The sequence below is a fragment of the Engystomops pustulosus genome, chromosome 8, assembly GCF_040894005.1.
Source record: "Engystomops pustulosus chromosome 8, aEngPut4.maternal, whole genome shotgun sequence".
NCBI lineage: Eukaryota > Metazoa > Chordata > Amphibia > Anura > Leptodactylidae > Engystomops > Engystomops pustulosus.
The window spans coordinates 110,712,829-110,738,804 of NC_092418.1; the positions used below are offsets into that span (position 1 = coordinate 110,712,829).

The 25,976-nt window shown below is 42.1% G+C and overlaps 1 protein-coding gene across 6 annotated transcripts in view; it reads left to right on the forward strand.

Annotated features, from left to right (window-relative positions):
- LRP1B (LDL receptor related protein 1B) overlaps nt 1-25,976 on the forward strand; it is a 1,123,330-nt gene that overhangs the window by 906,512 nt on the left and 190,842 nt on the right. For all 6 annotated transcript variants that reach the window (XM_072122223.1, XM_072122226.1, XM_072122225.1 and 3 more), the window contains exons 47-52: nt 6,664-6,783; nt 13,179-13,292; nt 15,688-15,837; nt 17,761-17,883; nt 20,835-20,954; nt 22,214-22,342. In XM_072122223.1, coding sequence (XP_071978324.1) covers nt 6,664-6,783; nt 13,179-13,292; nt 15,688-15,837; nt 17,761-17,883; nt 20,835-20,954; nt 22,214-22,342 — 756 coding nt within the window. The remainder of the gene's footprint in view (nt 1-6,663; nt 6,784-13,178; nt 13,293-15,687; nt 15,838-17,760; nt 17,884-20,834; nt 20,955-22,213; nt 22,343-25,976) is intronic.

Below are 25,976 nucleotides of genomic sequence, written 5' to 3' on the forward strand. Positions count from 1 at the left end.
GGTTGTATTCTGGGTTTGTTTCCATGGACCTGGACATTCTTTCCATCCTAGTCACTCTAAAATCTCTACTAAGTTCCAGATAAGAGCTCAGAGAGGTGTCATATTATTTAGAAGTCTATGTAGCGGGGAGTGGTGGAGCCACAGAAGCTAGGTCTCCTCCCAGTAACACACAGAGTAATGCATACTAGAGCTTGGAGAAATGAGAGCTGCTAGAGAATGAGGATAACTTTCATCTACATAATTTGCTAATTTTCATCAGACACTAGTAGGGTGTAGAGTAACGTCTCAGGCCAGTGGGAGCAAAGGCTACTCCATGACCCAGTAGCCTCTGTTATCCTTCCTACCCGTGCGTCCTTGGTGCACTCCTGACAGTGCTGCAGTGGTCCCGGCCCCTTCGGAGCTCTGCACATGCACAGTAGCTCTGGATTCAGAGCCGAGGGGAGCGCCACTATGCGTGCAGAGCTCCGAAGGGGCTAAGGCCACTGCAGCAATATCAGGAGTGCACCGAGGATGCAAAGGTAAGAGGGATAACAGAGACTATTCCACACCGCAGTAGCCTCTGCCAAAAATTTGCATATTAGGTAGATACATTGTAGCTTGGTTAAGAAACTTTTATAGGATTAGGAAAATATAGATAAGGGCTTAGAACATTTCTAGCAACCTACCTTGAAAGGGACACAATGGGGCCCCTTTACTAAGGGTTGTGAATGTTCTTTAAGGTGCAGACTGCTTGCACAGGTATTTGAGAAGTGTTTGCACCACAACTGTGTTGCACTCAACCCTTGGCGTGGCGCGGCTTAACTAGCCATCATGCAACACAAATTAGGGGGCTCAGTCGGACCGTGCGCCAGAGTTATCATGCAAAGTCCGACAGAAATGTGTCACACGCCCCATGTTAAAGGTGCACCAAGAAAAAATTGGTGCACTCTGTTGGAGCAGTGCAGGGGGGCGGCAAATTCATGAAAACCGGGCACCAGAAATTCTGAATCGGGCACAACCTGCACTATACAAAGCAAACTACATTTAGTAAATGTGCCCCATTAACTCTACTCATGCCTGTTAATAATTTTTTTTCATGTTTTTCTAACTCTTATTACGTATTATAAGTTATGCTAATTATATTATTAGTTAAACTTTTCTTTTGCTTCTGTTCATTTACTCATAAATAAATAATTGATGAATATCGAAGAGAAAAATGAGCCCATGCTTTCGAGGGCATTGACATTTTTTCACTTTATTTTTAGATAAATGTATCGAAGACAATACAAACTAAACAGGAATGTCATTGCTACATTTCCAGCTTTTTGCCCTTGGCAAAATTGAAAGGAGAATTGCTCTTCTTTGTTTTAGATATAAATCCAATTATCAAGGTTGTCAAGGAAAACATACTCATGAGTAATTAGCATACGTGCATCAGTAATCTATTTCATTTTTCAGAAAGTCTAGTATTTTAGTGAATGTGTCTAATTTATTTCACAGTTGCTGTTTTTAAAGTGCAGGAAAAAAATGACTAAAAAAGAGAGTTGTGCTATTATTTTGGTTGTCGGTACCGCGGAGAATTTGTAAATGTAGAGTATGTAGAACTGAGATAAGATCAGCACCTTTCTATAATGGAGACCCCTGGCTATTTACGAATCGAAAGTTCCGTCTTGTGACTGCAGGCGAAAAAAATTTCCATCACGAGTGCGAAGGTTCACGACCCCTCGAAGAAGGGTTTTTCCGTGTTTCTTTTGCTTGAAAAGTTTCTATAGCTGAAAGCCACAAACTGTGATTTATTTCAGAGGGCAGTACAAGAGCAAAGTATTTGAAAAGTGGGTCCATGAAATAAAACCGCTGGTTATTTTATTTTTCTTTAAAATTGAAAATCAATTGGAGATTTTAAATAAGATTGCAAATATACCGTATATACTCAAGTATAAGCCGACCCAAGTATAAGCCGAGGCCCCTAATTTTACCACAACAACCTGGTAAAACCTATATATTTTTTACTCGAATATAAGCCGAGTTTGGGGTTTCAGCACATTTTTTTGGGCTGAAAAACTAGGCTTATACTCGAGTATATATATAAATCAGTCTGAAATTGTAGCATGGTGGCTAGGATGTTACATATAACATACAGCAACATCTCTATTGAGTTTGTATGTTTCTCACCTCCCTCCCTAATGATTGGTTATGTTGGTATTTTAATTATCACTGAAGGAGGTGTCCTTAACCCATTTATGCATTATGATATACACGTACGTCATAATGCCGAAAAGGATGTATGCGCAGGGTTCACGGGAAGAGCCCTCTTCATACATGGTGGGTGTTGGCAGCAATGTGCTCACACCGATTGCTGGTGGAAGCAGTCAAATTTTGTCGACACTTGAACACCCCTAGCTTGAAATGGTTAGTTGTTCATCGGAGTGTGGAGATCCATTCCCATGGCAGCCTTGAGTCTGACCCTGTCATTGGAAAGTATCCATACACTGTGCCAGAAGCACACTGTTATAGATCCATAACAGATTTTCCATATACTGCAATACTGTGGTATAGTACATCATATGGTAGGAACGATCAGACTTTCAAGTGTTTAAATGCCCATAGGGGTCTTAATAGTAGAAAAATAAAAGTAAAAAAATAAATAAATAAAAACTTAAAAATTCTAATTGTCCAGGAATACTTGTAATACAACTTGCTCCCTGTCCATTTGTACTGATTTATATTAGTTCTGCCTATGGGCAGGTAATGTATGTCATAATCCATTGTTGGAAAACAATAAAAATTGTTTAAAAAAAAAAAAAAATTCTAATCACCCCCTTTCCCTAGAACTGATATAGAAATAAATAAACAAATACAATCATAAACATGTAAAGAATCACTGCTTCCCAAAAATCTAGATCTTTCAAAATATAAAAAATGGTTATTCCTGGTGCTGAACCCTGTAACAGAAAATAGTGCAGTTTTTCTGTGCGGAGATCTCATAGCACAGCAGTGTATACAACATCCAGCTTCAGTTCTGGAGCTAAAATCCATCTTTTATAGTCCTGCTACACAAAGTTATGATTACACAGCTCTCCAACGACTATTCCTAACACTGTCCTTAACTTTGTATGATCAAAACTTCTGGTAGACTTCTTTTATAATTTAATTTCATCTTGAGACATCTTAATATTTTTTTGGGGAACCTGGCACCAAAAGTGCACAAAAGTGTTGGTCTTCATTAGCATGACTTTTCCGGCCACCTCATCTCTGATGGGCGGCGGCTCTTTCCCCCCAGCTGCCCAGCGGGGGTGAGCCGTGGGCCCCGCCCAAGTGGGTGGACTTTCAGGCTTTGGGGCATACTGTGGTTGGTTGTTTGGTCATCTGAGGCACGCCCTATGGGAGGGGATACCACAATAAATACCTGGTGTTTTTCCTCACTCGCTGCCGCTGATATCAATGCGACAGCGTGAGCCCACGCCGCTCTGTCTTACAAAATCATGAATGACAGTGAATGTGTGTGACCCCTGATGATAGGAGCACTAGAAACGCGTTGGGTCGAATATAGAGTGAATGGTGTTGTCATGGAGAGGAGGGACGAATTAACACACTTAGACTAGTTGGCTGCCTGACTCTATCAGGGGCAAGCCTGTGGTTCTTATAGTGTAGGTTCGTGCCCTAGGTTATCCCCTCTGGAAAACACACCGACAGTTATCTGTTTTTAGGGTCTAAGATTATCTTAAGTGACCCTGAATGTATACTAATTTTTTCCGCGGCATTGTGGGAAATGACACATTTTTTATGGGTTTGACCATGTAGTGGTCCACTTTTAATGCAACTGTGAATAAAAGTTACATTTTAGAATTTTCACAGTCAGATCCCTCTCTATTTATCAGTGAATCCTGTCTTCATTAGCATGGATTGCATCCAAACCCGCAACATTTGGAACCATGAAGAAAGCCAGAGCTCAGCCAGAAGTTCGGGTTTGGCGTTTGGACTCACCCTCTGCCAGTTATACCTGAGAGCAGCATTTAAATCCCTGTGACACATGTGTTCCTCCATTAACTCTAGGATTGTCGCTACTCTAGATGCTCCACAAGGGTTGCAGTTGTTGCCACTCTCGGACAAATTCAATGCACCCAAATCTCAATGAGTCCGCTCATCCCTATTCTTTGTATATTGCCCCCAATGTACAAAAGAACAATTTTTGACTCAATGTCATGGGAATGGCTTGAAATGGGGACAAACATCAGTCCCTGTACAGGATGGCCAAAGTAGGCATTATAGGGCATGAGTGGCCTAGAGTATTAGTGGATTCTCTAATGGGCCCAGGTTCTAACACAATGGGAGTCATTAACTAAGGGCCCGAATCGCGTTTTACCAGCGGGTTACGCAAATGTTTCTGTTTTGCGCTGATTTTCCCTGTATTGCCCCGGGATTTCGGCACACGCGTCTGGATTGTGGCGCATCGGCGCCGGCATGCACGCGGTGGAAATCGGGGGGCGTGGCCGAACGGAAACCTGACGGATTCGGGAAAACCGCCGCATTTCAAAAAAAAAAAGTGTCGCGGGACACACGCTTACCTTCACCAAGTATAGGATCGTGAACTCCGGCGGGCCTCGGGGAACTTCAGCGCAGCAGCGACACCTGGTGGACATCGGAGGAACTGCCTTAGTGAATCCCGGCCGGACCCGAATCCACCGCAGAGAACGCGCCGCTGGATTGCGAATGGACCGGGTAAGTAAATCTGCCCCAATAAATATCAATCGATACTTAATGCTATCTTGATGAAGGCAACCCAGTCTCAAGGCCTCTAGGATTTTTTCACTTTTGGTTAATAGAGGGTGGGATCACCAGTGCCATTAGAGGAACTCCATTTTGGTCTCCATTATTGAGATTTTGCTTTGTAAAACCTTATCAACCATAGAATCAAAACCTGTTTTGGGGAAAACAACGAAATGTGACACGTTGGACAAAAAGGCATAAAATATTTGATGTCATCTTCAGAACCATTATTCACTATTACAGAGGTTGCTACAGTTCAGTTAACACAAGAGATCTTCATCAGTGTAATCACAGAGGACGCATAGTTAGTAATGTACACGGTCCATTTCAATTGAACACTTGATGAGAAAACTCTAATTTTCTGCACAGAGAAGAGGAAAATGTACTTTTCCAGGTCAGTTATAGAAAAGAGGAAATTATGTGTTACTCACAGTAAATTGACTGCTTGAATTTCTTTTGGAATTTTAAGTAGTCACTATTAAAAGTAATTCCAGCATTAATTATAAAGTTTCTATGTAAACGTTAAGTTTTACCGAGAGGCTTAAAGCTCTTATACCCCCCCGACCCCCTTCCCATCATACAGAATGTTATTCTTCTCTTCTGTAGCATTAGAAGTCTGTAAAGCCTCTGAAACAAGACTGAGTTGCAGGTGCTACTACACTTGTGCATGAATATGCTACGGTGTGTCTCCATGGTTACAGACTACATACAAATTTGATGTAGTCTGATTCTAAACCATCTACCTTATATACTCGAGTATAAGCCTAGTTTTTCAGCACAAAATTTGTGCTCAAAAACCCTAACTCGGCTTATACTCGAGTCAACTAAAAACATAAAGACAAAACTCACCTTTCTGACGTCACCCATAGGTCCTCTTCTGTCTGAGACAGTCTGAGACAGAAGAGGACCTATGGGGGACATCGGAAAGATGAGTACAGTGTTATTTTTTTCCTACTACAGGGGCTGGGCAGGCTGTATGCTACAGGGGCTGGCAGACTATATACTGGGAGGCTGTAACCAATGCATTTCCCACCCTCGGCTTATATTCGAGTCAATAGGTTTTCACAGTTTTTTGTGTTGAAATTAGGGGTCTCGGCTTATACTCGGGTTGGCTTATACTCGAGTATATACGGTATGTCTTCAGTCTCACGGAGAAATTAGCTGATATTTGCCTAAGTTTGAGGGAGATTTCACATAAAAAGAGGCTTCCAAAAAAGTACATTTCCTACAAGGGCGGCACGGTGGCTGAGTGTGTAGAATTTCTGCCTTGCAGTGCAGGGGTCCTGGGTCCGAATCCGACCCAGGTCAACATCTGCAAAGAGTTTGTATGTTCTCTCCGTGTTTGCGTGGGTTTCCTCCGGGTCCTCCGGTTTCCTCCCACACTCCAAAACATACTGTTAGTTTGTTTAGATTGTGAGCCCCATGGGGACAGGGAACAATTTGACAAGCTTTGTGCAGTGCTGCGTAATCCGTAGGCACTATATAAATAAATAATTATTATTACCCTACTAGAGGGGGAGGCAGTTTAGTGGAATCAAACTTGTTGTAGGGTTCCTTTAAACCACAGGTCCTGGATAAACCTAAGAGCCCCCATTAGGCCCATATCCTGGATGTGACTACTTCCATAGCAACTCATATGTGTAGGGGAGTGTTTTAAGCCCCTCTGCATCAAGTTATGGATGAGATTGTAAAAACAGCACCCCCTATGGGTTGTGTAGTCTTTAGGCCCCTTTAGACACATTTCCTAGATATGACTGCACCCCAAGAACCTCCTTAGGACAGAGTCTGCTTAGTCACTTGCATCCACTGCACCTCCTGTAGTCATGTCTCCAAGGATGTAATGAAGTAACGAATATGCAAATAGTTATAGAATTAGAATCATACGTGTCCGTTTTTTTTCTCTACGTTTTGTGTTAGAAAACCGGAGCTGTTGGAAAGGCTATAAGCTCTGTGGAAATCATCGCTGTATTTCCAATAATAAAGTATGCGATGACGAAGATGACTGTGGGGACAACACAGACGAACAAGACTGCAAAGGTAAGCACCTATTATCTCAGCTAAATTCTACACCCCTCCCGCAGACAAATGTCCACTCGCTAGAATGTAATTGCTGGCAAAATGAGGACACAAGAAGATGTGTTGTTGAGACACAAGCCGAGAGTTGCCCAGAGACTGTCCAGATAATATATCTGTTGATATTCCCAGATGCACGGCTCTTCTGTGTGCATTCAAAGCAGGATATTAACAATGAATGTGTCACCGTATCTTATCCGAACCGCAAAATTCACTATATTAAAATAATCTCTGGAGGTCAAGAACAATGTCAGTTGCGATAGAACAAAACAAAATCACAGTAAATCATTGTTTTTAGGCTGTCATCATGGAAAATTATTCAGTCCTATAAGTTCTTAGTAATTGTGGAGCCATTAGGTCCCCCAGGCACCAAACTCCAGGTGGTGCACTTTGGCACCCACTAAGCCACAATGTAATGGGTCCAGGAGTCCCGGGCTGTATGAATATTATAGTCCCTACAAGTCTGGGATCACTTCCTACATCGCGTAATAGAATCAGCTTCTTGGGGAATGGAGGAGGGTTCCCTTCTGCTGCTTTGAATCGACAGTTTCAGGACCTTTGGAGGACCAACAAATGCCCTTCTCAGTATAAAATTTGGAGGCTGGTTTGGGTGACTATTCCCCCCTAGAAGACTTGGGCCCCGGACTACCACCCAAACTATATTATAATCCACTAATGAAAATTTCCATTGTACTTGTGAACTCATGAAACAACAATGTAACCAGAAGAGCCTTGGGAAGGTTCTGGTGGAGTGAATAAGTTATTAAAACGGGGACGTAGCCAGAGCCCACTTAGACTGATTAGCATCATTTTTTATAATGTATATTCCTGCAAACAAAGTGTTACAATAAAAGAAGTCCTGAGGAGCATCGTTCTTCAGGAATTTCTTAGTAGGACACGTCTACCATCAGTAAACTGATGGTAGATGTCCTTTAGATCTAGTCAATGTTACTTTTGATCTTACTTCCTTTTCTCCTTATCGTTTTGTCATTGTGAAATCTTTGCCGAATTTCATCTTGCTGAGGAGACAGACAAAAGCTTGCTCAGGTGCCAGGTTACATAGAAGTCTATGGAGAGGGTAGGGGCAAGTGAGTCACAACGGCTAGATCTTTAACCACCCAAACAAAGACAAATTCAACATTAAGACATAATGGGACATGTATCATGACTTGTATGCCACTTTTTTAGTGTACAAGCCCTAAAATACACAACAAAACAAAATGGAAAAGACAGAGGGCGGCGCCTTTGGTAATACCTCACGAAAAGTGAATAATCAGGGTCCCACAGTGGGGCTGCTCACCTTTCTGTTTATCGGGTGGAAGCAAAACATAACAACTTGGAACCGGAAAAGGTTTTCCGATGATCCTCAGTAGTTGTTAATGGAACGTAGCCAAAACTATGTGCTAGACTCAGCTGCCGATAGCCCAAAAAAGGGCCGAACACACCCAAAAAACACGGGGTCCTGGAGATAATATGGAATACAACAGAGTGGGCAAAATTGGAACTGGCAAACATAACAACAGAGTGGGCAGACATAGGTCTGGTCTATGTTTTCCAGTTCCTTTTTGCCCACTCTGTTGTATTCCAAGCCCTAAAATAATCACAATTACTATCGAACTGTCAGTGATTGCTTTTATTTCCCCCTTCATGCCTCTTGGCATGGAGAGACGTAAAGGGGGCATGGTCAGCAGCGAAGTGGACTTTCTTGGGGTGTTTCTGCCCCACCCCTGTGCACTAGCTATAGCCTATGAACATTTGGGCATGAAGTTTTGCAGGCTTTAGCAAAATTTTGCTAAAAAGTTAGATACACATCCACAATGTGGGCTACCAAGTGCATGTCCAGGGGCCTGAAACTGCAACAAGCTACTCTAAATTTGTTTACTTAATCAAAGTTTTTTTGGTTTAGTTTTTTTTTATAACCTTCGGCAGATGGTTTTATTCAGAACCCTTGTTTTGCATGTTTGTTTTTATCTCGTTTTTCGTTCACTCGTTTTACACGATTCCCCGAGCATTACAGAATCCAAGGTTGTGAGTTAATTTGGTATTGATGTGGACATCTGCTGTAAAGTGACAACAACCTGGACGGCCAATTGTCAGCCCAAATACAATGGAGCAGGTCGTGCTCTGCTGATTTTTGGCACCCCTTTTTCTCAGCAAGAAAGACGAGTAGATTCATACACAGTTTACCCAAAATATAATAAATGACCAATATAAAATTATTTTGGCTGCCGATTTTTTTGTTGTTGTATTTTAGCCAAACATGGAGAGAATGCAATTAACTGGTAATTACAAGGCTCCAATTCAGCTGAGATAAATCTGTTGTGACGATAGTAGGATCTGGCCTCATGCACATGGCAGCGTTGTATGCAGGTGGCTGTATGATGCACATGGAGACCCCCTAGGCTGCTCTATGGTGTTGCATGGGGCGTCATGTGCTGGAGATATTTGATTTGACTGTTAAAAATGTTTTCATAAAGAAGAACAAGTCCCTTGGCATAATGAGGAATATTAGATTTGGTGGTTGTTCTGGCACTTTAGTCTTTGTAGACGGTGAAGCAGCTGGAAAGCCTCAGAGCCCTTCGAGACCTGAATCCCGAGATGTTAGTGAATCACTTTCAGTGTCGAAGACACGAGGTGCTTTTGGGATCTCTACAGACATACAGTGAAGAGTAAAAATAAAATGAATTACTACTAGCAGTAGCTGCTAGTGAACGCAGTAGTATGAGCGAATTAGTACAGGTAAGAAGGAAGCTGCACATGGCATATAGTAAAGTTGGACAATTAAATAATTGTACATCTAATACAGGTGAAAACATTTGACCTCATTTATCACAGAACAGTACAATAAATGTAATACAGGTATATAGTAGTACAACATATGTAATACAAGTAGATAGTTGTACAATAGGTAAAGAGTAGTACAGGACACGTAGTACAGGAAGAGAGCAGTACAGGAAATGAATAACAGGTAGAGAGCTTTACAGTACATGTAGTACAGGTAGAGAATATTACAGTACATGTAGTACAGGACACTTAGTACAGGTAGAAGGCAGTATAGGACACGTTGTACAGGTAGAGGGCAGTACAGGACACGTGGTACAGGTAGAGGGCAATACAGTACATGTAGTTCAGGGAGAGGGCAATACAGGACATGTAATACAGGCAGAGGGCAGTACAGGACACGTAGTACAGGGAGGAGGCAGTAAAGAACATGTAGTAAAGGTAGATAGCAGCACAGTACATGTAGTACAGGTAGGGGGCAGTGCAGTACATGTTGTACAGGCAGAGGGCAGTACAGTACATGTAGTACAGGTAGAGGGCAGTAAAGTACATGGAGTACAGATAGAGAGCAGTACAGTACACGTAGTACAGGTAGAGGGCAGTAAAGTACATGGAGTACAGATAGAGAGCAGTACAGGACATGTAGTACAGGTAGAGGGCAGTACAGGACATGTAATACAGGTAGGGGGCAGTACAGGACATGTAGTACAGGTAGAGAGCAGTACAGTACATGTAGTACAGGTAGAGGGTAGTACAGTACATGTAGTACAGATAGAGAGCAGTACAGTAAATGTAGTAAAGGTAGAGGGCAGCACAGGACACGTGGTACAGGTAGAGGGTAGTACAGTACATGTAGTACAGGTAGAGGGCAGTACAGTACATGTAGTTCAGGTAGAGGGCAGTACAGTACATGTAATACAGGTAGTGGGCAGCACAGTAAATGTAGTACAGGTAGGGGGCAGAACAGTACATGTAGTACAGGCCGAGAACAGTACAGTACATGTATTACAGGTAGTGGGCAGTACAGTACATGCAGTTCAGGTAGAGTGCAGTACAGGACATGTAGGACAGGTAGTGAGCAGTACAGTACATGAAGTACAGGTAGGGGGCAGTACAGTACATGTAGTACAGGTAGAGTTCAGTACAGTACATGTAGTACATGTAGGGGGCAGTAAAGTACATGTAGTACAGGTCGAGGACAGTACAGTACATGTAGTACAGGTAGGGTGCAGCACAGTACATGTAGTACAAGTAGAGGGCAGTAAAGTACATGTAGGGGGCAGTGCAGTACATGTAGTACAGGTAGAGAGCAGTACAGGACAAGTAGTACAGGTAGAGGGCAGTACAGGACATGTAGTACAGGTAGAGAGCAGTAAAGGACATGTAATACAGGTAGAGGGTAGTACAGGACACGTGGTACAGGTAGAGGGTAGTACAGGACATGTAGTACAGGTATAGGGCAGTACAGGACACGTGTTACAAGTAGAGGGCAGTACAGTACATGTAGTTCAGGTAGAGGGCAGTACAGTACATGTGGTACAGGTAGGGGGCAGTACAGTACATGTAGAACAGGCAGAGGGCTGTACAGTACATGTAGTAAAGGTAGTGGGCAGTACAGTAAATGTAGTACAGGTAAGGGACAGTACAGTACATGTAGTACAGGTAGTGGGCGGTACAGTACATGAAGTACAGGTAGGGGGCAGTACAGTACATGTAGAACAGGCAGAGGGCTGTACAGTACATGTAGTACAGGTAGTGGGCAGTACAGTAAATGTAGTACAGGTAGGGGACAGTACAGTACATGTAGTACAGGCAGAGAACAGTACAGTACATGTAGTACAGGTAGTGGGCGGTACAGTAAATGTAGTACAGGTAGGGGACAGTACAGTACATGTAGTACAGGCACAGGACAGTACAGTACATGTGGTACAGGTAGGGGGCAGTACAGTACATGTAGAACAGGCAGAGGGCTGTACAGTACATGTAGTACAGGTAGAGGGCATTACTGTACATGTAGTAAATAGAAAATAAAAAATCTGGTAACAGCTCACCCCATTAACGGCTGCAGTCTTTCTGAGTGGTAGTCCAGGCCAGGTGCACGGAATATCCCCTATCACTGGTCCGGAAGGTCACAGTGATGTGTAGTAATCATAAGAAGCATAAATGAAAGGAGAAAACGGGGAATCCAGCATCCATATAAGTAAATCCAATGGTAAACGACTGTTAAAAAATTATTCCAAAAGTTTAATTCTTCATTGTTAAAAAGTTTTTGTACAAAGACATGGACACAGAAAACAAGCAGTGTAAGACACAAAAATTGGCAGAGGCAATGCGTTTCGGACTTTTTTGTGTGTTAGTCCTTAGTCATACCAGTGGCGGTACAGTACATTTAGTACAGGTAGAGGGCAGTACAGTACATGTAGTACAGGTAGAGGTCATTACTGTACATGTAGTATAGATAGAGGGCAGCACAGGACACATAGTACAGGTAGAGGGCAGTACAGTACATGTAGTACAGGTCAAGAGCAGTACAGTACATATAGTACAAGTAGGGGCAGTACAGTACATGTAGTACAGGTAGAATGCCGTACAGTACATGTAGTACAGGTAGTGGGCAGTACAGTACATGGAGTACAGGTAGGGGCAGTACAGTACATGTAGTACAGGTAGGGGGCAGTACAGGACATGTAGTACAGGTAGAGGGCAGTACAGTACAAGTAGTACAGGTAGTGGCCAGTACAGTAAATGTAGTACAGGTAGAGGGTAAGACAGTACATGTAGTACAGGTAGAGAGCAGTACAGTACATGTAGTAAAGGTAGAGAGCAGTACAGTACATGTAGTACAGACGTGTAGTACAGGTCGAGAGCAGTATAGTACATGAAGTACAGGTAGAGAGAAGTGAGTACATGTAGTACAGGTAGAGAGCAGTACAGTACATGTAGTAAAGGTAGAGAGCAGTACAGTACATGTAGTACAGACGTGTAGTACAGGTCGAGAGCAGTATAGTACATGAAGTACAGGTAGAGAGAAGTGAGTACATGTAGTACAGGTAGAGGGCAGTAAAGGATATGTAGTACAGGTCGAGAGCAGTACAGTACATGTAGTAAAGGTAGAGGGCAGTACAGTACAGACAAGTAGTACAGGTCGAGAGCAGTACAGTACATGTAATACAGGTAGGAGCAGTACAGTACATGTAGTACAGATAGAGGACAGTAAAGTGAATTTAGTACAGGAAGTGGGCAGTACAGTACATGTAGTACAAGTAGGGGGCAGTACAGCACATATACTACAGGTAGAGGGTAGTACAGGACATGGTCTCTCGGTCCCAGAAAGGGCCATTTTACATCTCGCTCAGTTATGCCCTGCAGAGGATTGTGGGATTGATTGTCTATCTATGCAGCAGACAGCAGAGTCACATATTATTCATCTTATCCTGAATAAGAGAACTTGTCAAAATTTAAAGAAAATGCAAAATTCATAAATTCACCAATTCATGACTTCTTATATCCAGGTCGGGCATAGACTCCGTCATTTGTGTTTTCCTTAAACTCCTTTATTTTCTCCAATATTCCTGCAGTCTCCACCTGTGCATCTACGGAGTTCCGCTGCACCGATGGGACTTGTGTGACGAAATCGGCCCAATGCAACCAGATGATTGACTGCTCCGACGCGTCAGATGAAAAGAACTGCAGTAAGAAGCTTCACGTGAAAGTCTCGATGACGATAAAATTTGTATATCAATGTAACACCCCCAGGTTCACAGCAATGTTCCATTAATTCTATGTATATTTATTCCACTAGACTCAAAAAGACATTTTTTTTAGTTTTTGGATCCATTTTTTAAGACCTTGAAGGGGTTTTCCAGTAGGGGCAGAATTTGGGGGTAAAATAAGGGGAAACGCTCTACTTACCAGTCCAGCAACGACTATCTGTTTCCTCCTCATACCGATCCCATTGGGTAGTCTGTGATGATATTCCATTCATTGTCAATCCCTGGCCTCAAAAGTGGCTGCTGAGACCAAGGACTGGCCTAGATGTTACATTTACAATGGACCTGTGTAATGGTCAGAACCAGAACTGCCATGAAATGGACGGTTTTCCCCTGAGATACAATGGACGTTACGTCATCACCGAATGGTCCATTAGTAGCAGAGGCTTTAAGAAACCCGTCCACTGGACGCCCTCTGGAGGAAGAATAACAATATCTTCTTTTTACCTCCAAATACTGCCCCTTGTGGCCTATTTTGGAATTTGCAGGATCAGAGAGCTGTTGGGCCTCATATCTACAATGGGGGGCAGTCACCAATTTCCACTGAACAACCAAATTTATAGAAACATTATGTGATGATAGATTTGTCAATGGGCTGCCGTACAATAACCATAGATGGACCTGGATGATAAAAATCTTATCACAACGTGGCCTTCTCATGGTGGCCCCACAGAACCACATGTACGGGCTTCTACATGTAATATCTGTGCATATTTTATTACTCTGCCACAGTAATAAGGAGTAGGAATGTAGCAGTGGTCAACCACTCTACCAGTGGTCTTCTATTCTACTAAGAGTCTATTTCAACCCCCTTATACTTCAAAAAGCCATGTCTATCATTCATATCCTTTATAGGGGTCTGTCATCCGTTTTGAAAAAGTTTGTCAAAGCTACAGTCAGTTAAGTCTTGTGCCTGGAGAGATATGTAATCATACCTTGGTATATTTTATGGGGTCTTTAAGTGCACAGGGGGGATGTCCAGACTGTGTTATGTATTGTCCCTTGAGAGGTGTGTAATTAGACTTTTATGTATGTTGTTAGTAGCAGCAGGACTGTGAAATATGGATTTATATTTTAGGATTGTAGCTTCATCAAATGCACAGGAAGCGTGTCCTCACACTGCTGTGCTCTGTGCTCTTTTCAGACAGTGTAAGGTATTGTACCTGGAGAGATGTGAAGAAGCTACAATCCTGGAGTATAGATGTTTTCACAGTCCTGCTGCTACTAACATCGTGCATATAGGTAATAATTACACAGCTTTGGCGACCAATGCCCGGCTGCAGTCTGTATGGTCACTAGAGATGAGCGAGTATACTCGTCCGAGCTTGATGCTCGTTTGAGTATTAGGGTACTCGAAACGGCTCGTTGCCCGAACGAGTATCTCGCCGGCTCGAGATCAAGCATTTAGTTAAAGAAACACAGTGAAGAACACAATGAAAACAGTGAACACAGGATCATTCAAGTGAAGAACACATTGAAAGAACACAGTGAATAACACATTGCAGATGTTTCCATACATCTGCAATGTGTTCTTCACACATTTTGTGATAAAGAAAAAACATTGTTGAAAGAAAGCCAAAAAACGCTAACCAAGTGGATCCTCGTGACACCAGCTTCCACTTCTGCGGCTCGGACCTCCACGTGACCAGCGTGCATAACAGGGAAGAGTCCGAAAAAATACAACGATCCAGCGCAGGGTAGTGAAGAAAATCTTTAAACTCTTTTTATTGGCTCCAATATGAACAAGAGTACACTTACATACGCTCAAGCACTGCGTCCACGGTGAGGACTATGGTTTCTTGCCTACGCGTTTCGAGTGCGTTATGCACTCTTACTCATGGCTTCACACATATTGTTCTTCACATACTATTGTGAAGAACACTGTTCGGCACACGTGTCTTTGGATAAGTTAGCAGATGTACGGAAACATCTGCAATGTGTTCTTCACTGTGTTCTTCACTGTGTTCTTTCAGTGAAAACATCTGCAAACATCTGCAATGTGTTCTTCTTCAGTGTTCTTCTTTCAATGTGTTCTTTCAGGGAAAAATGCTCGAGTCTCCCATTGACTTCAATGGGGCTCGTTATTTGATACAAGCACTCGAGCATCGGGAAAAGTTCGACCGTAGTAATGAGCGCTCGAGCATTTTAGTGCTCGCTCATCTCTAATGGTCACACCTGCTGACAGGTTCCCTTTTATAGTCCAAGTCTAGTACTGGAAAGAGTCGGGTTTATTCCCAATCTTCCAACGGTTTTGCTTTCAGAAATTGTTGATTTTAAATAAAGTTGCATGACGTCATGTCCATCTATTATGCTCCAGATATTACCGACTGTTCTCATTATTACAAACTGGGAGTGAAGAAGTCCGGATTTATTCCCTGCAATTCCACGTCCCTGTGCATCCTGCCAGAATGGATCTGCGACGGTGCAAACGACTGCGGGGACTATTCCGATGAATTAAAATGCCCAGGTAATTTCCAGAGCCGCTGATGTATCCGCTTGGCTTCGTGTTCGCGTGTTATTACAGCCTAATAAAATGCTGCGTTTATAAAGAGATGAAATTAGCAGACGCTCTGTGGAAAGCTGCCACGTCCCAGCGCAGGAGGGGGAAACGGCTGAGCAAAATCTGTCCCAGACCCCTGACTATGATCTATTATTTATTGCACTGGAGGAAATGATGCCTCTAAGGCTCCTGGGAGATGGTGCTACCCCACCAAGGGCATCAGGGAAAGTCCAGCGCCCACCTGGGTGCCAGCAAGATTGTAGCAGAACTTATCATCCATGTGTCATAGGATGTTCTGAATGGTCTTCCTGTCCACCTGTATACTTCTTATCTATCATATATTCTATTTTTCTATCTATTTTAATTGTTTTTGGCCACAGAACTTCAAGTTCAGTGTATATTTTATAGAGTAGGTGTCTGAACAGCAGTTAAATAGGACAAACCATCCAAAAGGAGAAAAAAGAGCAAAAACTAGAGATAGATTATAGACAGTAAGTGATAGATTGTAGATAGATAGATAGATAGATAAATAGAGAGATAGATAAATAGAGAGATAGATAAATAGAGAGATAGATAGATAGATAGATAGATAGATAGATAGATAGATAGATAGATAGATAGATAGATAGATAGATAGATAGATAGATAGATATGAGATAGATAGGAGATAGATAGATAGATAGATAGATAGGAAATAGATAGATAGATATGAGATAGATAGATAGATAGATAGATAGATAAATAGAGAGATAGATAGATAGATAGATAGATAGATAGATAGGAAATAGATAGATAGATATGAGATAGATAGATAGATAGATAGATAGATAGATAAATAGAGAGATAGATAAATAGAGAGATAGATAAATAGAGAGATAGATAGATAGATATGAGATAGATAGATAGATAGATAGATAGATAGATAGATAGATAGATAGATAGATAGATAGATAGGAAATAGATAGATAGATATGAGATAGATAGATGATAGATAGATAGATAGATAGATAGATAGATAGATAGATAGATAGATAGATAGATAGATAGATAGAGAGATAGATAAATAAATAGAGAGATAGATAAATAGAGAGATAGATAGATAGGAGATAGATAGGAGATAGATAGATAGATATCTGCTCCTACATTCCACCCACACCATCACCTGCTGCACTGCTGTTTGATTTTTTTCTGGATGGATGGATGATGGATAATATATAGAAGGATGATGGATGATAGATGGATGGATAATGGATGGATGATAGATGGATATATACAGAGATAGAGTTAACAATTAGAAACCAATAAATAGTAACAGCTCTCCAAAAAATAGGAACAAGTTTTAAGTGGATTTATTCCATGTGAGCAGCAATGTTTTGGCTCCAGCTTTTTTCGAGCTCAACACTGAAGCCGAAATGTTCCTGCTAAAATGGAAGAAATCCGCTTAAAACTTCCTATTTTTGGAGAGCTGTTATAATTTCTTGGATTCTATTTTTGGAGGACCTCATGCCTGGCCCTGGGTAGGGTGCAACCAACATATTTGATTCACTGTTGGTGCCATTCTTCTCATGGTGCTGCTTGAATTTTCACTTTGTACAGTAAGTAATCATAGAGATAGATCTATGTATTCTCTTTCCATCCATCCATATATTTATCCACCTCTCGTTTCTTTTTTCTATGGAACATTCTCCATTTCCGCCTCTTGTCTGTGTCGCGGTGAAGGTCTTCTCTGTTCTTGTGTTGTCATTAGTCTCTGTGTGATGTTGGTGGAGTCACAGATCAGGGCAGCCGTAGACAGTGAGGGAGCGCTGTGCCCAGTGTGTGACAATCCCAGACACACCAGGTCAATGACAAAACTAAACTTTTTCTTCTTTTCTTCTCTTTTTCGTTAAGCCAAAAAACAACATAAATGTGATGAAAGTTACTTTGCCTGTCGCAGTGGACGCTGCATCCTAAATACATGGGTTTGTGATGGGCAAAAAGACTGTGAGGATGGTACCGACGAGCTGCACTGCGGTGAGTGTCAAAGGGGGTCGTTTTATGAATACTGCACCTCATCATGAGACGAGCACCCATCTAGGAGACGAGCACCCATCTAGGAGACAGGGCTTTAGGTTTGTCTGTCTGTGTATTTTGTAAAATAGAAAAATACTCAGCACAAAAGATATAAATGTTCAAAATTAGGTTTAAGAAAGAAAATTCCTATGGATACATCCAAGGATCTCAAAGAGTTATCGTATTTGGATGAGCTGCAGTGTGACCTGGTATCCGGTGATGAAGTTGAGCCGGAAACGGAGAGGAGGAAAAAACAGGAAAATACGATATGTGCTGCTCTTTGCTACTTTACAATTGTTTCATAAAGGCTCGGTCACAATGGACAACGCGTTTCGGAAGTGCACAGCTCCATTCATCGGGTCCACAAAAAATGGTACAGCGAGCGTCCATGGGCTCTGGAAAAATGGGATGTTAAACTTATGTGAATGGGTCTATATCGGAGGGATAATGTTCTTTTTCTAACAAGCATGATATAGGTGCCCAGGTACACAGCACTCCCGCCGCTCCCAGCTTGCATACTGGGCAAGAATGGCTATGGGGATCAATTATCAGGACACTATCATATGTTGTGTTGGAGATAGTTCCAGTGAATAGCCCACTACAAAAATCCTATAATCTTCCTCCTGATTATTTGAATAAGAAGTCAGAAAGTGGAAAATGTTATTGGAATAAATGTGTCATGCGAACCCAGAGTTACAGATACATTTTATTTTCTTGGAAGTATCATGTCCTGGAACTGGGACATTGAAGCACAATATAGCACCACATGAAGTTCCGATGGGTCTAGTATATGGGCTTCAATTGAAACCTTTAGTCCAGGAAGAGCTACTGTGGAAGAAACTATATGGTAGTGTCCTAAGGAAATAGGGTTCCACTATTTTGTGAAGTTTATAAAAAAAAAGCACTTTCCATATAGTCTATAGGGAGAGTATGTAGAGAGAGTCCATAGGGAGAGTATGTAGAGAGAGAGTCTATTGGGAGAGTATGTAGAGAGAGTCCATAGGGAGATTATGTAGAGAGAGAGTCTATTAGGAGAGTATGTAGAGAGAGTCCATAGGGAGAGTATGTAGAGAGAGTCTGTAGTGAGAGTATGTAGAGAGAGTCCATAGGGAGAGTATGTAGAGAGAGTCCATAGGGAGAGTATGTAGAGAGAGTCCATAGGGAGAGTATGTAGGGAGAGAGTCTATTGGGAGAGTATGTAGAGAGAGTCTGTAGTGAGAGTATGTAGATAGAGTATCTAGGGAGAGTATGTAGGGAGTGTCCATAGAGTACATAGGAGGAGAGACCGTAGAGAGAGAGAATCTCTAGTGAGAGTCTATAGAGAGAGTCTGTATGGAGACTCCATAGAGTGAGTCAGTCAGGAGAGTTCATAGAGACAGTCCAGAGGGAGAAAAAATAGAGAGAGTCCAAAGGGAGAGTGTTTGGTCCAAACTTGTTCCTCTAACCGCTAGAAAGGAGAGATACTACAAAAAAATAATTGGAGGGGGCAGCATGCCAGCGTTTTACATGACTGCCCATTCATCTGAACTGATGCCAATTCTGCAGTACATAAGATATAATAGAACTTTATTGATCTCCGGGGGGGGGGGGGGGGGGGCTTGTTCTTACATGTTGAAAGTTCCTTAGTTGCATACAAATGCAGTTACAGGACATTGCGATACAGCACAATACAGGTTACCTCATTACATGTGGGGGAACAATATACAAAACACCAGTAACAAAAAATAGACACAGTCTAGACAGACATGCATAGGGGTTACCCCAGCAGGGGTGCTGTAGTGATGCTAACGGTGACTGTGGTGAGACAGTGGTGCACTGCAGTTGGTTTAGAGGAAGAGACATTGCCCGTTGCTCCACTCTTACCAAGTACCAGGGCTACCTACCACTGGAGCCTCGGAATAGCATTCCTACCGACTTCCAAAACCCCACAAACAATGAGTGTTACGGTTCTCTAAAAAAAAATTCATTTTATTCCTAACTCGTAAAAACAGTTGCACCATATTTATTGTCCAAACACAGATGAATCTGTATAATACCTCACTGCCTAGGATCTGCAGGCTAATATATTACAGCATATATAGTGTATATATAACATAGTAGAAATATAAGTTGTGTGTAGTAGAATTACTATTTGTGCTTAGCGGAAATAATTCCTCCTGACTTGAGGTTCGGCACTTCAAAAACATTGGGGCTCATTTACTAATGGCCCGAATCGCTCATTTTCGTTGGGTTTCCCGAAAATTACCGGTTTGCCCCAGGTTTTTGGCACACTCGATCGGATTGTGACACATCGGCGCCGGATTTCACGTGACGGAAATTGGGAGACGTGGCCATCGGAAAACCTGACGGATTCGGAAAAACCGCGGTATTTAAAAAAAAAATTTGTCACTTGACACGCACTTACATGCACCAGGAAGAGGATGGTGAACTCTGGGGGACCACGGCACAGCAGCGACACCTAGTGAATATCGGACGCATCACCCTAGTGAATCCCGGCAACCTCCGAATCAATGTCGGACAACGCGCCGCGGGATCGCGACTGGACCAGATAAGTAAATGAGCCCCATTGTTCAAAAACATCTTTAAACTAGGCTCGGGCAAACAGCAGAATAAGCCGCAGTAGACCCCAGCTTCCTGGAACCCACCGGGAGATGTTAAATGTGGATAAATTGCACTGTCAGGGAGAAAAGACGAGTTCCAGACGATCCTCTGGTGGGTCCAGATTCAACCGCAATTATTTGTCCTCAAGATCAAGCGGAGAAAAAACCCAAGTTAGAGGCAACTAGGTTCTACCTGATGGACGTAGATTTAGGGTTCCCCCCTAAAATACTGTAATTCTACCTTTTGGACTCTAGTCTTATGTCATTGAAGTTTGAGTGTTTCAAGTTTTTTGATGCAACTCTTTCCCTCAGGTACCTCGTGTTCATGGAGTCAGTTTGCCTGCTCCAAAAACAAGTGTATATCTAAACAGTGGATGTGCGACGGAGAGGACGATTGTGGGGATGGTTCCGATGAAAGTGATGACATCTGTGGTAGGTTTCAATAACTAACCAGTAATGATAATACACAATTATGGCAATTAAGAAAAAGCCAAAGTAGAGTAAAATATAAAGATAAGTGTGAGGGTCTCTCCCACCATGTGCTTTCTACAAGGCGTCAGAACTGAAGATTAATTGGGTCTTGTACAGTAAATAAGCTTGTTTGTCCCCGTGTCCACCTACATACTGTCCATACAGCGCAGTCCTTTATCAACGTTACATTACTGGAAGTGGCTCAATAATTCTATATGTTTTCTGAAAATACAGAACAGATAAATTGTATCACAGTCCCAGTGGAGGCCCCGGGAACTCACCGCTGTAATATAACATTTCCCAGGCTATTACTGTAGAAACTGCCTTAAGCTGCCGGCAATGAATGAGAAATAACATCTCTTTTACTCTATTCTTCTTCTCCTTCTCTTTCCCTCTTTTTTATACTGTATTCTGCCCCCTTTTACTCACATTTTTGTCGCCTTCTTCTACCGTATCTTCCGGTCGTCCATTCCCTCTTCTTCTCTGCCTGATGTGATGCCTTTTATGCTTTTCCTATTCCTTCCTCCCTCACATCATTTCTTCTTTCTACTTCTCTTTCACTCTTCCATCTTTTACCTATTTACTATACATAATATTTCCCCCTTCCTTTATCCCTTAACTTTCTTCTCTCTGCCCTTTCTTACTTTTCTAATATTTTCCTCTTCGCTCCATTTCTCTTTTTTTATCTTTGTCACCTTCTTTTCCCCCTTTTTTATATTTTAAATCTTCCTTCCTTCTTTTGTCCCTTCCTTCCTTCTCTCATTATCCTTCTTCCAATTTTTTTCTTCCAAATCCTTTCTTCCTTAATATTTTTACTTTCTTACATCAATGTATTCCTTCCATTAACCTTTAACTTCATTCCTCCCTCCTTCCCCTTCCTTCCTTCCATCCTTCCTCCCTCCCTCCATCCATTCCTTCCCCCTTCCTTCCTTTCTTTTTTTCCTTCCTTTGTCACCTTCTCTTCTCCCCTTCCTTCCTTCCTCCCTCTGCTCATTCCTTCCCCCCTTCCTTCCTTTCTTTTTCCCATACTTTTACCCCTTTCTTTCTCCCCTTTATTCCTTCCTCCCTCCGTTCATTCCTTACTTTCCTTCCTCCATTTCTTAATTCCTCCCTTTCTTCCTTCCTTTCTTTTTTCCCTTCCTTTCTCCCCTTCCTTCCTTCCACCCTCCCTTCCCTTACGTTCTCCCCTTCCTTCCTTTATTCTTTCCATCCTCCTCCAGGTTCTGTGACCTGTGCATCCGATATGTTTAGCTGCCCCAATTCCCATGCCTGCGTTCCTTTCCATTGGCTATGTGATGGAGAAAGAGATTGCCCCAATGGCAGTGATGAGCTGTCCACCGCTGGCTGTGGTAAGTCCCACTAGTCATGAGTTACTGACTCATTGCATTGATACACCGATACCCGCTCTCTAAATGAAGGATATTTCTCTGCTTGGTACTACTTCAAAAGTGTTTTGACCTGTGCAGGATGCCATAGAACAACGAGGGGATGAGTGCTCGCCATTTAAACTAAAGATAGCAGTTGAACAACTTTCATGGGCAAGAGGCCTATGAATTCTTACTTTCTTCTCAGAAACAGACCTGAACAGTTCTCAGACACTTTTACGACATATACAACAAAGGTGTGCAGTCTTATAAAAGGGGTGTGGCGTTTCAGGAAAAGGGAGGGTGCCAAAAAGTGTTGCAAAATACGCCAACTAAGCCAAATAAAAGAACATTAGGAGAAATCTTGAACATGTAACACATTCAGCATTAGACACTTTGATAAATTCCCATCTCCCTCCTGCATCTCTCGAGCTCAGCCATAGGGATCCTGGGGTCATCTTTACTTCTCACCAAGACTCTTCTCCCACCATTGCTTGGTTTGGCTAGAAAATCCAGTGGTGGAAGATATGTGGTCGTCCCAATCTTCTTCCATTTAAGGATTATGGAGGCCACTGTGCTCTTAGGAACCTTGAGTGCTGCAGAAATTATTTTGTATCTTTGGCCAGATCTGTGCCTTTCCACAATTCTGTGTCTCAGCTCATTGGGCAGTTCCTTAGCCCTCATGATTCTCATGTGCTCTGACCTGCACTGTGAGGTCTTATATAGACTGGTGTGAGTCTTTCCTAATCAGATCCAATCAGTTTAATTGAATACAACTGGACTCTAATGAAGGAGTGTGCAGTATGTGAGTATCCGTGTTGTAACTTTGGTGAACAGATACATAAGTCTCCAATGTGTCCTACATCTTAGTTCTGGTAGTTTTCTGGTTACAAATTCAGCTCAGGTGGGAGTTCTAGGGGGATAATGTATGCGGATTAGCTCTTCTCCAAAAGTTACAAATAAGTTGGAAAAAAAGTCAGAAATTTTATCAGTCAAGTGGAAAAATGACAACATGTAACAGATTGTGCCGGATGTCTATGCCCCTAGGAAACATGGCTCCTGCATATTGTTTAGAGATACACTTGTTCCTGGAAGTCTCTATGTTTCGCAGTGATTCCGGCGCCAATGTTGTGCGTGTAGTCATTTCCATGTTTCAGATGTTAGACATGATTGACTGACAGCCTGTGAGATGATACCGTATTGAGTGGATGTGTAATCCAAAATCTCCTTCACGGCTTCACTTGCAATGATGAAATGAAACCCACTTGACTTCAGATGTGACATGTATGCGGCTGTCTGGTGATTGCTCGCGGGGTTAGTGTTCCTGCATGAGGAGATCGCAATATTGGGCTCATTTACTAAGGGCTCCGGAGCCGCATTTTCATCGGGTTTCCCGAATATTTCCATTTTGCGCCAAATTCTGCCAGGATTTTGGCACACGTGATCGGATTGTGGCGCATCGGGGAGCGTGGCCGTTGGATAACCCGACGGATTCGGAAAAAACGCGGAATTTAAAAAATGAAAAGTGTCGCAAGATCAGCACTCACATGCACCGAGAAGAAGAAGGTGAACTCTGGCAGACCTCGGCGCAGCAGCGACACCTGGTGGATATCGGGCGCATGACTTTAGTGAACCCCGGCAGACCCGAATCCTTGTCGGACAATGCGCCGCTGGATCGCGACTGGACCAGGTAAGTAAATGTGCCCCAATGTCATGTGCCCTGCTTGACTTTGTTGGCTTGGTTTGTTTAACAATCCGGCTTCAGCCATGAGATAACATATACCTCATTTAACATGGCCACTACAAAAGGAACCTGTCAGCAGCCGCATGGCTGTTAAACCCCCAAACAGTATTAATTGTTGTCCCTTTAGTCTGCATTTAATCTGTGGTGCCAGGGTCATTGAAGAACCTTCAAGGATCCCAAAATGGCTCTTGTATACATGTGTAATGAAAGCAGGAACATGACAATGGGGCACATTTACTTACCTGGTCCATTCGCGATCCATGACTGAAGGGCATGACTGAAGGGCCCCAAAGAAATCATTGACCCTGGGCAACTGCCCAAACCGCCTATATTACAATCCACTATTTTGTTGGGGTTCACCAGAACTTGTTCAAATCCCAACTTTAAAAGATCCGCTTATCCCTAAATACAACTTCTTTATCCGAAGATCTAGATCTGTGTATTCACTATTCGTATCAGTGAGGTTTCAGGTGATAAATACTGCAGCCAAATGCATTCAACTTTCAATCATAGCGGCAGAAAGTCACATAGAAAAACCCAAGATATCCTTCAATTTTAATGTGAGGTGCGTTTTTTTTTACAGTGATTGACCTTATTTCACACGGAGACTCTATTATAACTTTTTCATGCTTTGCAATATCACTTTATATTAATATTATTGTTGGAGCTTTATGTAATTTATAGACCTGAACACAGACACATGATGCTCAGTAATTCATGTCACTTGAGATGTAATACAAAGAGTTTGTCGATAACAAGGTCGACCGTGGGACCCGGATCTTCTGATTCCCTGCACCAGAAATACAAAAAAAGCTCTTGGTTTCTAATGTACGGCGCAGAGGTGTTGTATTTTATGTTGATACATACAGGAGATAAGAGACGAATAAATGAAGATTGTCCTTGAATAAATGTTCTATGTTCTATTATAATAGATAAAGTTGGATGATAAAATTAAGTTGTACAATTTAGTAACTTTGTGTTGTCTATTCGGTGTATACAGATGATAACAGAGAGCAGTGACGGGGGAGGGTACTAGACGTAGATATTTAGTCTCATGCCATTCACAAGCCATTACGCTTAGTGCTGTAAAACGCATACCACTCGATATAACCGAATAATTAATAGTTACTTTGTAACATAATAATAATTTCCATCCTCGAAAACTTGTGGTACATTAGTTTAAATTGCCAAATAATTATCCAAATGTTCCGTTATATGTAATACAGTTACATTAACATATTAAGGGGTTTGGGATTGCATTTTTTTTTTCTTTATGAATTCAATGTGAATAATTGAATTGTAATGGATGCAGTTTCTGCAAAATATTAAGTAGGAAAGCATGAAAAATTACAAAGCAGACAGATAGGTAGATAAATAAGTAAATGAACGGCAACTGGAAGGATAGACAAGAACAGGGAGACCTAAGGCTAAACCCCCTTCACACCTATCTAATTGTCCACCCACCCTAAGTAGTAGGTGACAACTGGGCAGCATTCCCTCCCTGTGCCAAAGTACAAAGAGGGGACTATAGAAACATAAATAGTAATCAACAAGATGGAAATGCAGTACAGAATCAAAGTAAAACTGATGCTCAGAAAACAGGCAACGTTTTCAGGACTCTAAACTACAGAAGTCAAGAGAAGTCAAGATAAAAGCCGGCTAACTAAAAAAAAAATTATGGCAAGCACAGAGGAAATGGCAGAAAACCTTTTATGAGATGTCAGAGCCCTGCTCCAGATGGTGATTGGACCAGAGTCCTAATATCCAGACAGCACACATGTGAGTGGAGGATGAGTTTAACTGTTGGCAACCCAAAGCAAAATCCACAGGAGACAGACGGGTGTGATGGAAATCAATTAGGACAGCTGGGAAAGG